The following is a 13,677-nucleotide window of genomic DNA, read 5'->3' as shown; positions in this document are numbered from 1 at the left end:
CAACTATCTGACCAGTAGTTTTAATGGTAATAATTAACACATTTGATGACTAAATATTTAGTTTAGATTTATTTGGATTTTGGGAGGTAGATTTGATCTAATTTCGTCCACAGGAACATACATTTGATCTAATTTAGCCACTAGGAGTCTTGGACCAAGAAACTTCCAGACCACGACCGCTACATCAACTTGAGTGTCTGCTTAGCTGTGCCTGACTGACTATGTCACTACATCCAACATTTGAGTCAGTCAAATTAATAATTTTACCCAACAACTACCTTATCCCTTAAACGTGTCCTCTCTCTTCTTCATCCTGCTTTAAATTTTAATTTAAAAATAAAAACTTTAAATATAGTTCGATCTTCATATTTTCTTAAAACTACTCTAAATTTGTTGTGGCATTGAAAATAAATACGCAAATTAAATAAGTTTTAATTTCGTCTACAGTAAGTTATATATATCCCTACCCCAAAATAGTACATGTAACAAAATCAAGATAGTCATGATTTATGAACCTTGGTTGTGTAATTGGTAAAAAAAAAGAATCACCAATTAAAACCTAGAACTCATAAATCTACCTTATCCTAGTTACGTTTTCTTTTTGTCAGCATTCTAATGAACTTTCTTAAAACAAACATATTGTTATTTCTTTTGGATTAACAGAATCTCTTGGTTCTATTAGAGGAAAACTCTTTACCTATCAAAGTCGGTCCAAGCCGGTGGTAACGTATTGAACTTATCTTTTTATAGCAAAACTCCAAATCCAATAAAATAATCTGACACAAAAAACCCTTAAATGTAAAATTTATTATCAGATAATAAAAAGAAACATTATTTAAAAAACCGCGTGAGCTCCAAAGCCAATTTTAAACACAGCTTTTACTACAAAGATGGCCCAACCCCAGCTGTTGCCTTAAACACGGCTTCGTCTTTCACCATATGAACCTTCCTCTTTCGAACCTCCTCTCAAATCTCAAACCTTTACTACTACTATATATACATCCATCCATCCATAAACCCTCAAACATCACATTCTAAAAATCCAATACAAGAACACAAGAAACATAGATAAATCTCTCAAAATGGCACACAGTTACTTCCTTCCTCTGTTTCTTTATCTTATAGTCATCTCCTCTGTTTCAGCTAATTTCCAAAGAGACGTTGAGATCACTTGGGGAGATGGACGTGGACAGATCACAAACAATGGAGAGCTTCTCACTTTGTCTTTAGACAAATCATCTGGCTCTGGTTTCCAATCCAAGAACGAGTACTTGTTCGGTAAAATCGACATGCAGATGAAACTCGTCCCTGGTAACTCCGCAGGAACAGTCACAACACTCTACGTAAGTTACTAAAAACAACGTTTCTATTTCTCTTGTTACATTTTGAAGTTCTTGTTACTAAAATTAGTTTTTTCGTTACAGTTGAAATCACCAGGAACAACATGGGACGAGATTGACTTCGAGTTCTTAGGGAACCTAAGTGGAGATCCTTACACACTTCACACAAATGTCTACACACAAGGCAAAGGAGACAAAGAACAGCAGTTCAAACTCTGGTTCGACCCAACAGCTGATTTCCACACTTACACCATTATCTGGAACCCACAACGAATCATTTTCACAGTCGATGGAACTCCCATTAGAGAATTCAAGAACATGGAATCTGTTGGTACTCTATTTCCCAAGAACCAACCAATGAGAATGTATTCCAGTCTTTGGAACGCTGATGATTGGGCCACGAGAGGTGGTTTGGTCAAAACCGATTGGTCTAAAGCTCCTTTCACTGCTTCCTACCGTGGCTTTAACCAAGAAGCTTGTGTTTGGTCAAACGGCAAGTCGTCTTGTCCTAATGGCTCGGGACAGGGGACCACTGGCTCGTGGCTGTCGCAGGAGCTTGACTCTACGGCTCAAGAAAGGATGAGATGGGTGCAGAAGAACTACATGATCTACAACTATTGCACGGATACGAAGAGATTCCCTCAAGGTCTTCCTAAAGAGTGCTTTGCTGCATAGAGAGTGAAGAGTTGAGAAAGGAACAAAATTCTACTTTTTCTTTTTGTTATTAAAAATTCTATTGATTTGTTTGTAGTGTACTTATTCGTCAAAGTAATATATTCTATTACAATATCTTTTTAACTTATTGTCTGCCTTACTTTGTGCCCTCTTCATTTGCATAATTAGGCTTATGTTTTAATCTACACTAGAGCATGATGTGCGCATCGGTACGGATGGTTAAGACATTTCTAAACATAGATTATTTCGATATTTTTAGTTTGAACTATGTAGAATCTGAATAAATTTATAATACCCGACTGAAATTTAATTTAAAATCTAAAAAAATATATTCTTGAGAAAACTGATCTGTATCCAAACGTGTACATGAGTGTCCAAATTTAAATAATTATGTAAACAACAAAAAAAATTGTTAACCGATTTGATTCTTATCAGGATCAATTTCATTCAAATACGTGAAATTATTATGGTTAACACGTAAAATAAATGACGTCAAATTATTATGTTAAATACAATTAATAAAGTAGTTTGAAATAATAATAAAATGTAAAAAATATAATAAAACAATTAAAATAGGTAAGTTTTGTTCTGTACTTTTGTAATAAATGATGTTGAATCATTTGGAAAAGACAATAAATGAAGTAGTTAAAAGTAAAAGAAAAATGAATTAAAAAGATGTAAGAAATCACTTAAAATAGGCAAGTATTGTTTTGTACTTTAGTTTTAATAGTAACTAGATTTTAACCCGCGCACCCGCGCGGGTGTATTTTTCAAAAATATTTTGCTACTTGTTTTTTATGTTAATATTAGTGCTTGAAAAAAATCAAAATCTGAAGAACGAAACCGATCTTGATCTGAAAGTGTAATACCAAACCCGAACCAAAATTGATAGCAAAATATTTTGAAAAATATGTTAATATTTAATCTGCGCGCCTGCGCAGATGTATATTTTGAAAAATATGTTGATATTTGTTTTTCATGTAATTATTAGGGTTTGGCAAAATGAATCCGAGGAACAGACCCGATACCGATCCGAAAATATAGTACCAAACCCGAACATAAATTGATTAAATATTCAAATTATTCAAAGTTTTGTTATTTAGAGATCCAAATCTGATCCGAACCGAAGTATTCGGATACTTATATATTTAATTATATTTAGATTTAACGTATATAAAACATCAAGAATTATACTTTTAAATTGGTTTAAATACTTGAAAATATATATAAATAGTCAAAAGTAAATATCTGAAATAGTTAAGGTATACTCAAATCACCAAAAATAGTTAAAATATTTATTGATTTTGTATCCTAAAATTTTAAATGCCAATTGATATGTTAAGCTTAGGTATTCTGACATATCTTATTTAAATTTATAGGAAATATATTATTTTATTTATAGATTTTGAGAAATTTAAAATATATAATGATTTAAACCTTTAAAAATAATTTAAATGGATCCAAACTCGAACCAAACCCGCAAAGGTCTGAATCACACTCAAACCAAAATTTAGAAACATCCTAATAGGACTGAAATCTTTGACCCCGGAAATCTGAAATGCAAATCGATCAGAACCAAACTCGTATGGGTAACCGAAAGTCCATCCCTAGTCATTATTATGTATCGTATATTGTCATCATATAATTAATCGTATTTTATATGTACCATCATATAAATAATTACATATATTATATTTTTAAAACTTAATATGAAATATAAAAACTATAATTTGAGTTGGTATTTCAAATTGGGCTTCGTATTGTATTTTTCTTATATATATGTTGACAACATTTTTTATAATGGTTATTGAAAAATAGTTTAGTAAAAATCCATTTTTGAATATATGTATATTTTTCAATCAATTTATGATATAAATCAATTTTGAATTATTATTTTGATTTGAAATATGTATATAAAGTTTAAATTTTGTTTTATGGTTAGTTTAGAAAAAAAAGTTTTAGGCAATTAGATTGACTCATTTTAAAACTGGCTCAAATAGATAGTTTTTTATAATATGATGTACTTTTAATTTTTCTTAATAACATAAGCCCATTACTTTTTTGCTTAATAATACTATCCTTGTTTTCAAACAAAAGTAATGGTTATTGAAAAAGAGTTTAGTAAAAATTCATTTTTGAATATATGTATATTTTTCAATTAATTTATGATGTAAATCAATTTTGAATTATTATTTTGATTTGAAATATGTATATAAAGTTTAAATTTTGTTTTATGGTTAGTTTTGAAAAAAAAGTTTAAATGATTTGACTCATTTTAAAACTGACTCAAATAGATAATTTCTTATAATATGATGGACTTTCAATTTTTCTTAATAACATAAGCCCATTACTTTTTTTGCTAAATACTACTATCTTTATTTCCAAACAAAGGTAATATTTTTTTAAAAGACTACAATCCATGTTACCAAACACTCTTATTTTTTAAACTCATATACATGTTTCCAAACAATCTCATTTTGTACTTCAGTTTTAATAAGATAGATAATTAGAACTTGATCCGCACATCCTTTCGTGTTAAGTCTTTCTGTTTTATAAATTGTTTAAAGATATTTCTAAACATATAGGTTATTTGAATACTTTTAGGTTTCTACGCATCATAACCAAACTCATCTGAATCCAAAAAGACCCGACTTGACTCCGTCCATAAATTTATAATATTCAAACATAGCATAATTTTAAGACTAAAATATCATGATACTTGAAAGAACCGATTCGTACCCACATGGATACCTAAATAGTATTCCCTCTGTTTCATAATAAATGTCATTTTAATATTTTTTTCTTGTTACAAAAAAAATGTCACTTTACAATTTCAATGCAAATTATACTTACTTTCAGCTGAAAATTAATTGAAAACTGCATTGATTTTATAAATAATTTTATTTATCTCAAATACTATTGGTCAGAAAGTATAATTAATAACAACTTACATATATTTCTGTCATTTTCTTAATATGTGTGAAAAATGTCAAAATGACACTTATTCAGAAACGGAAGGAGTAGTAAATACTCATGCATATATGTAAACAAATAAAAATTATTTCTTAACCAGATTGAATTCTTGCGACGAATGGAGCAATTGTATTCAAATCTGTATAATTATTATGGTTGACACATAAAATAAATGATCTTGAATTATCATTATAAAAATAATTAATGAAGTAGTTATGAAGAGTTAAAAATTGAATGTAAAACACTTAAAATAGACATATTCTATTTTAAATTTATGTAATAAATGTTGTCAAATTATTTAGAAAAGACAATAAATAAAGTGGTTAAAATTAGTTTAAAAAGAAATGAAAAAGATTTAAAAATTCATTAAAAATTAGGCAAGTTATGTTTTGTACTTCAGTTTTTTTATAGAACAGATAATATGCACTTCTCAAGGAGTAAGATATTTAATAAAATATTTGTTAAGTAGATAATTTTTATTATTACTTTAAAATAATAACAAAAGATATGTAAAATATATATTAATGATTTGATTAAATTAAATTAAATTATAAAATTTTCTAATTTTTATAAATTCAAATATGATACATATTTTAAATTTTTTGAAATAATAATAATGAAAATAATAATAATAATAATAATTTATTTTATATGGTATATATATTAATTTAAACTATACTAAAATAGATACATATTTTCAATTTGAATATCTATTAAATCAAATTTATTACCCAAATTGTTTTATGATCATTTGTATCTTGTTATAGCAAAATATTAAAACCATTGAGCACAAAAATTTTAATGTAAGACTATTAACAGTTTTATTAATTTAAGTAATTTAAAAAAAAAAATCCAAAGTATAACATATACAACAAAGTTTAATTTTTATAACTAAATTAAACGAAATTGATAGATTACACACAAATTGTTATCAATTTTTTATTATTCAGAATCACTAATTTCATATATATTTAATCATATTAAATAATTTTGTACCTTTTATTTAAGAAATTAATAGTTTTTTTGTGTAAATTACTAATTAATTTATGTTTATTTTTAATGAAAAATTTAATATATTTAGATGGACTAACTTATTTCTCTAATTATTTTAAGAATTATCGTAGTAATGACACATGACATCATTCATATGTTATTATGATTCTCGATTAATAAATAAACGGTAATTACATTTTGTTTTTTTTTTGCTAAAAGGGTAATTACATTTTGTTGAATATTTTTTCACTAGTATATTTTATTTTATAATCATGGTGATTAAATATTATAGTTATGTTAGACAATAAGAAAATATCAATTATGGTGTGTTTGTCTTGTGAGAAAATAGAGCAACATATGGAAGGACAATAACGAAAGTTCTTGGTTCGACACATTTAAAATGTCTAGCTGAAAGCATAGTGTTTTTTTATTGTAAGAAATTTCGGATCAAAACCCATAATTTTTTTGGATTAGAGATGAGAACCGATTGTTAAATCCATTTTTCATTATTGATTTGATTTGAACTTGACAATCGACATATCTTTTTTTTATCAAAGAGCTTGACATATCTACCATGGGAACATAATTCTTTACCATTAGAATTGACAGCTCTGAGTGAGTGAGAGCATAATTTCCACGGGAGATTCAAAGATTTTCCATCATTATCCGTGCGTTTACAACGGTTGGGGTTTATGTTCTGTCTTTAAATGGAAACCTGTCAAAGACAATGACCAATTCATTTTCAGTTTCTGAATCTGTAATAGTAGATAACAAAACTGTCCAACCATAAGTGGGAAAGAAATATCCATGTCTAGTATTGAGTCTACCATTTTAATAGGAAGCTCAAGCAAAGCTCTAGCATCTAGCAAACAATATGTGAACCCAAACATTCGCATACCAATAAGAGAGTCGAAGACTTAAATAAAACATTTGAGAGCAAGTCAACTAGAGTCTAGAGAATCAAGACTAACCTTTGAGTGCAAGGTTAATCTTCAGAATCTCAAAGGTTAATCTTCAGAAAAAGTCTTGGTTTAAATAGGCACTATTATTTTAAACATGCTTTTTTGATTTTTTTGTCAGCAATTTAAAATAGATTCATATATACTCTGCAAACCAAACGGGTAACTCCGCGTCCTTAATTTAAGCCCACTAAAAGTGAAACAAGTAAAAGTATATGATGTTACAAGGAATTTTAATCATTTGAAAAATCATACATGTAAATTTCAATTTATTTACAATAAATGAAGAATTCTAAACCGAAAATAAGAAAATGAGTTATATCATATACATCTGAAAAATTATGACTAAGAAACTTCTGGACCTACGACCATCACACGTTCTTTTCGTGTATTCTGCACACGGTTTTGATCGAATTTAGATTTCTAGAGTCTGCGCAAGAGTTCGGACTGCGCTGAGGATCTAGCAATTTGTATTACGAAACTTCGGGACCACGACCGCCATCAACTTGAGTGTCTTAGCTGTCTCCACCACAAAATCAAAATATTTGAGTCAGTCATAGTGATGATTTACCCAACAACTATCTTATTCCTTCAACGTGGCAATCTCTCTTGTCCCCCCTGCTTTAAATTTGAATCGATCAATTTATTTAGAAAACAAATACAATATGGATCCTTATCCTCTTTTCTTAACCACTCTACATTTGTTATGTGGCGATGGGAATAAATACTCACCTTAACTTAATTTTAAATTTGCATATATCATAATAATAGTCAGGAATAAGAATAACAGAACCAAGATAACTGAACTATAGAAAAAATAAAACTCATAGATTATCATATTCTAATTAATTTTCTTAAACATCTTTTTACTTTCTATCTTTTGTTATAACAGAATCTCTTGGTTCTATTAGAGAAAACCTTTTTCTCTGTCAATGTCGGTCTAAGCCGGTGGTAAAAAAAAAAGTATCCAACTCCCAAATGCAGCTTTTTGATTGTAAAGATCCAATTTAATTTGAAAGCAAAAACAAATAATATTAAACATGTTTTTAATTAAAAACGTTATTTAAAAAACCGCGTGAACTCCAAAGCCAATTGAATACAGCTTTTACTACAAAGATGGCCCAATCTCCAGCTGTTGCCTCACAGACCGCGGCTACCTCTTTCACCATACGAACCTTCCTCTTATTAAACCTTTGCTGGAGTATTAGTCTACTATTACTACTACTAGTATAAATAGACTATTCCATAAACCCTCAAAACCACAAAACAAAAGCAACACAAGTCACAAGAACACAAGAAACATAGATAAATCTCTCAAAATGGCACACAGTTACTTCCTTCCTCTGTTTATTTCTCTTATAGTCATCTCCTCTGTTTCAGCTAATTTCCAAAGAGACGTTGAGATCACATGGGGAGATGGACGTGGACAGATCACAAACAATGGAGAGCTTCTCACTTTGTCTCTAGACAAATCATCTGGCTCTGGTTTCCAGTCCAAGAACGAGTACTTGTTCGGTAAAATCGACATGCAGATGAAACTCGTCCCTGGTAACTCCGCAGGAACAGTCACAACACTCTACGTAAGTTACATAACCACGTTTATTTTTCTTTTGTTACATTTTGAAGTTCTTGTTACTAAAATTAGTTTTTCGTTACAGTTGAAATCACCAGGAACCACATGGGACGAGATTGACTTCGAGTTCTTAGGGAACCTAAGTGGAGATCCTTACACACTTCACACAAATGTATACACACAAGGCAAAGGAGACAAAGAACAGCAGTTCAAACTCTGGTTCGACCCAACAGCTGATTTCCACACTTACACCATTCTCTGGAACCCACAACGAATCATTTTCACAGTCGATGGAACTCCCATTAGAGAATTCAAAAACATGGAATCTGTTGGTACTCTATTTCCTAAGAACCAACCAATGAGAATGTATTCCAGTCTTTGGAACGCTGATGATTGGGCCACGAGAGGTGGTTTGGTCAAAACCGATTGGTCTAAAGCTCCTTTCACTGCTTCCTACCGTGGCTTTAACCAAGAAGCTTGTGTTTGGTCAAACGGCAAGTCGTCTTGTCCTAATGGCTCGGGACAGGGGACCACTGGCTCGTGGCTGTCGCAGGAGCTTGACTCTACGGCTCAAGAAAGGATGAGATGGGTGCAGAAGAACTACATGATCTACAACTATTGCACGGATACGAAGAGATTCCCTCAAGGTCTTCCTAAAGAGTGCTTTGCTGCATAGAGAGTGAAGAATTGAAGGACGTCTTTGTTGTTATAAAATTCTATTCATTTTATTTTATTGTATATCACAAGTAATTGATATGATTTGTTAAAGTAATATATACTCCTTGCTACAATGTTAACCGAACCTTGTAACTGGCGCACGGCTCAACCGGATTTGAACCAGGCTTAAATTAAACCGGATCAGACAAGGCTTATCTACTCTATTAAAACAGAGTCCTAAATTTATCTACTATTGAAGTTGTTATTTATGTTTTGGACTGTTTCAAGTTTGTTAGTATATTACTTAATTTATAGATCATATCAAGTTAGTTACAATATATCTATATTAAACGCTACTGCTACATTAAAATCAGACAACTTAGATTAAACCAATAATCTACTCTATTATAAGTAAACCAAACGAATTATGTTCCACTAAAATTAAAGTAGACCAATTGTATATACAATTATATTAGTAATACAATAATTCTTATTTGGACCTCTTTTACCATAGATGAAACTTTGTTCTAAGTTGATTTATACCTTTCTCTTACCCACATTATATGTTTTATACATCATTCTGAAAATGTACTGAATGTAACGTTAATAAATACTTATGTGTTTGGTTGCAGAATGTAAAATGAATTTGAAAAGTATTTAATTATAAACTTACTCGATAAAAAATTCATATGTATTTAATACAAATATGTTTCATATTATCGGGTCTAAAAAATTTTCTAATCGGAACCGAAAAGAATCGATCCGAATAGATCTGGATCCAAAAAGAACCGATCCAAATAAATACGGACCAAAAATAACTAACCGAATTTTTACAAGTATATATTGGGACCAAGTGTATAGGACTCAAAAGATTAAAACATGAAGAACTCGAACCCGAAAAAAAACTGGTCAGAACACGATCCAAAGACCCGAACACCCAAACCTATTTAGGAAGATGTGATTTTCAGTATACTTTAAAGTTCATAAATACAGAGAATTCAAACTGGCATAATTTTATGAAATCATGGGCCTTAATTCAACACTTTTTTGTTTTTTTTTTGTTTTAATTAGAGAGATAGGTAATTATTGTATATTATATTTTTGACTTTAAACAGAGCAACAAAGAGGTGCACAAGGAAATTGAAAATTAACATCATAAATTATTTGGCACAACTATAATCATTTTAAACTCTATATTTTAGACTAAAAATTATACGGGTGTTTTTCAAAACCAACCCATATTTTCAAGTCAAACCCAAAACTAACCCCTTTTTTTTTGTCCATACTATTCATCAATAAAATTTTCATACTATCCTTATGCTTTTGAATTATTCACAAAATTGCCATTTTTATTTATTTTTTTATTAATTTCGAAATTAACAAAAAATCAAATACACCCTAACCATTTCTTCTTATTTACAAAAATGCCATCATCATCAATTTTTCCAACCACCATGAACCACCATTTTTGAGCTCTAAAGCTCTAGAATTCAATTTTCAACCACTTTTTTTCTCATTATAACCCAAAAAACTTCATTTCCTCTCATCTCCTCTACATTTCCATCTAAAAAACTCTCATAACTATCATTTTCATAATCACAAACTTCATATTTTCGAGTTTCTTCATTAGTGAATCGTTAAAGATGCTTCTTTTTGCTCATATTTGGAGTTTGGACGGTTGAAAAGGTTGGAAACGAGCTTTACACATGAAAAATGTAACTATTTACATGGTTTTCGTTCTTTTTCAGATCTGTGTCGCGACGGTAGACTGTTTTGTATGTCTACGCCTCCGTGGAGACTTACGATGCAGTCTATTTGTCAACGCACGGGTTAGTTTTGCAATTGACCAGACAAATTTTTTTTCTAACGCAGACTTCCCCAGTAGTCTCCGTCTTTACCTTTGACAACAAAAATAAAACTTTCGGTAGACTTACTAAGACGTCTACCTAAAAGAGGTTAGTTTTTCATTTGACCGAACTTTTGACTTTTCAAAATAGACTTCAACGGAAGTCTACAAAATGTAGACTGCCAACGAAGTCTATAAAAGGTCAGTTTTGCATTTGACCAAAACTTGACTTCGTGGAATAGGTTAGTTTTGTGTTTGACCAAAAAGTTTAAAAAGCAATCAAAAATTTATTAAATTGTAGACTTCATATGTAGTCTTCTTATCTTAAAAAAAAATGTAGACTGCGTATAAAGTCTACTTTTTTATTTTGGTCAAATGCAAAACCAACCCGTCGGATTTGAGAGTAGACTTCACAAGAAGTCTACACACCCGTAGACGTTCATTTTAATCTACTGATTTGAAGTCAAACTTGGTCAATTGCAAAACTAACCTCTTTCAAAAAAATTCAAACATGTAGACTGCATATGAAGTCTAGTTCTGAAAGTCAAATCTTGGATGAATTCTGGTCAATTGCAAAAAGTAACCTTTTTAAATTGTAGACTGAAATGAAAGTCTACATGTACAAAATTACAACTTTTATTCAACTATAGAAAGCAACCCGTAAAATGGTCAATTGCAAAAACCAACCCAAAGAGTAGACCTATTTGACAGTCTACGTCTGTAAACTGAAAAGAACGTCAACATCTTCAGAGACTAAATATTAAGTCTTCATAGAAAAATCTATAAAAATGTGAATTTGTGTATTATTCATTAAATTTTTTCTAGTTTTTTTGTTTGACAGTGTGTGTTAGTTAATCCTAATGGGTTTGAGTGATTTTGAAAATAATTTTTTTTTATAATTATGAAGGTATAATTCATTTGATTTGACAATGTTGTTAGCTAATAATTGTAGACGTATTTCTAAGTCTTCGTTTATAGTTTTGCTAGTAAGGCTGAGCTTGTTTCAAAGCTAAAGTCGGTGACTGTGGAATATAATTTTACATTTTCAGCATATAAGAAAACAAAACTCTGTATGTGGCTAACTGTCGTGTTCAAGGATGTGGTTGGAAACTTAGAGCGAGTGTGAAGTATGGGCCAAAGACATTTTGGGTGACAAAATATTCGAAAAGGATGAAGAATCGGAAAGGTTGAAGAATGTTCCTTGTGCATGATGGCTGTACACATGGTAAACTTCTTGAAATGACACAAGAAGATTATGATCTGGGCAACAAAATTGAGAAGATGGTGCTAACCTATTCCTTACCAAACATCATTTAAAACAAATGACTCCGAATAGGAATATACTCCTCTTATGCCTGTCACGAATAATCGACAAGTACGGAACTTGATCGAGTTATCTAAGACACACTTTGTACGCCTTTGTGTATCAAGCCTGCGCCAATACACTAAAAAAATTTGGATTGACTATATGTTAAATAATAAGTGTAGACGTTTTTGTAAATCTACAAATGTAGACTGCAGTTGAAGTCTACGTCGTAAATTCTATTAAAAGTGTATTTGTGTATTATTCATCATATTTTTTCATGATTTAATTATTTTACAGTGTATGTTAGTAAAATTTTAATGGTCTTGGATGAATTTCACAATTTAATGTGTTATAATTATACACTTGATACTTATTGCAAATTGTTTTGATTAGTGTTATTCTTGAAAAATTTTGGAAAAATTTTGTATAGATTTTCTTCTTCTCACATGTGTGTTAGTTATTATTTTAGCTTATGGTGGTTTTACTTGTTTGGTTGGTTAGATCTTGTGAAAAAATTGATATCTAACAAAAAAATTAATAATATCATACAAGTGAAAACAACTAAAAATGAATACAATGTTTATAGATTATGCATTAAAAATTATTTAAAAATTAATATTTTATTATGAAAGTTATTACAGAGCAATATATTAAAAAGTATTCTTGAGTATGTTTGATTTTTCATAATCTTGATGCTTCAAATAAAGTCTTGGAAAAAGTACCTGCCAAATAAGATAGAGTTATGAGAAAAACATAAGATAAAAAATGAAATCATATTTTAAAAGACTTTTTATTAAGTCTACGTAAAGTTATTGTTTAGTAGACTTTAGTTGAAGTCTACACTAATGGAAAATTTTCATATCTAAAAGTGTGCATTTAGAAAATTTGAAAATACTTTGTTCTGGAAAATATTTCAAAAATGGTTTTTTGTCATCCTTGTAACAAAGCAAAAAGATAATGTATGAATCTATAAATTTAGTTCATTATAAACACAAAATATCTTATAATGAATATATGGAAAGCTTACATTTTTGGGAAGATGATTTGAAAATATTGGAAGAGAATACCTGGAAAATAAAATAAAATTTTAAAAAATAAGATAAAAATTAAAATCATATTTGAGTAAACTTCTAATGAAATTTGCTTAAAATTCAAGGCTAGTAGACTTCATTTGAAGTCTACCAGCCGTAAGTTTTAAGTAGATTTCAAATGAAGTCTACTCTATCAAAAAAAAATAGATCTGAAAAATAATACATTAAAAATATGAAATAAGTTTAAATCTAAAAAACTTTTAAAAATATGATTTAATAGACAAAATAGTTATAAATTAAAGACATATTAATATGAATTTTAAT

At 29.6% G+C, this 13,677-nt stretch overlaps 2 protein-coding genes across 2 annotated transcripts; both read left to right on the top strand.

Annotated features, from left to right (window-relative positions):
- Positions 1-322: 322 nt before the first annotated feature.
- On the top strand, positions 323-2,142 carry LOC125579186 (xyloglucan endotransglucosylase/hydrolase protein 22-like). The gene is made up of 2 exons (XM_048742943.1): positions 323-1,343; positions 1,425-2,142. The coding sequence occupies exons 1-2, from the start codon at positions 1,083-1,085 to the stop codon at positions 2,013-2,015; spliced, it is 852 nt and encodes a 283-aa protein (XP_048598900.1). The 5' UTR covers positions 323-1,082; the 3' UTR covers positions 2,016-2,142.
- A 5,954-nt stretch (positions 2,143-8,096) lies between these two features.
- Positions 8,097-9,304, top strand: LOC125579184 (xyloglucan endotransglucosylase/hydrolase protein 22-like). Its single transcript, XM_048742940.1, has 2 exons — positions 8,097-8,520; positions 8,599-9,304. The coding sequence occupies exons 1-2, from the start codon at positions 8,260-8,262 to the stop codon at positions 9,187-9,189; spliced, it is 852 nt and encodes a 283-aa protein (XP_048598897.1). The 5' UTR covers positions 8,097-8,259; the 3' UTR covers positions 9,190-9,304.
- Positions 9,305-13,677: the final 4,373 nt, after the last annotated feature.

This window comes from Brassica napus, chromosome A10 (assembly GCF_020379485.1).
Source record: "Brassica napus cultivar Da-Ae chromosome A10, Da-Ae, whole genome shotgun sequence".
NCBI lineage: Eukaryota > Viridiplantae > Streptophyta > Magnoliopsida > Brassicales > Brassicaceae > Brassica > Brassica napus.
This window is presented reverse-complemented; position numbering and strand designations above follow the sequence as displayed.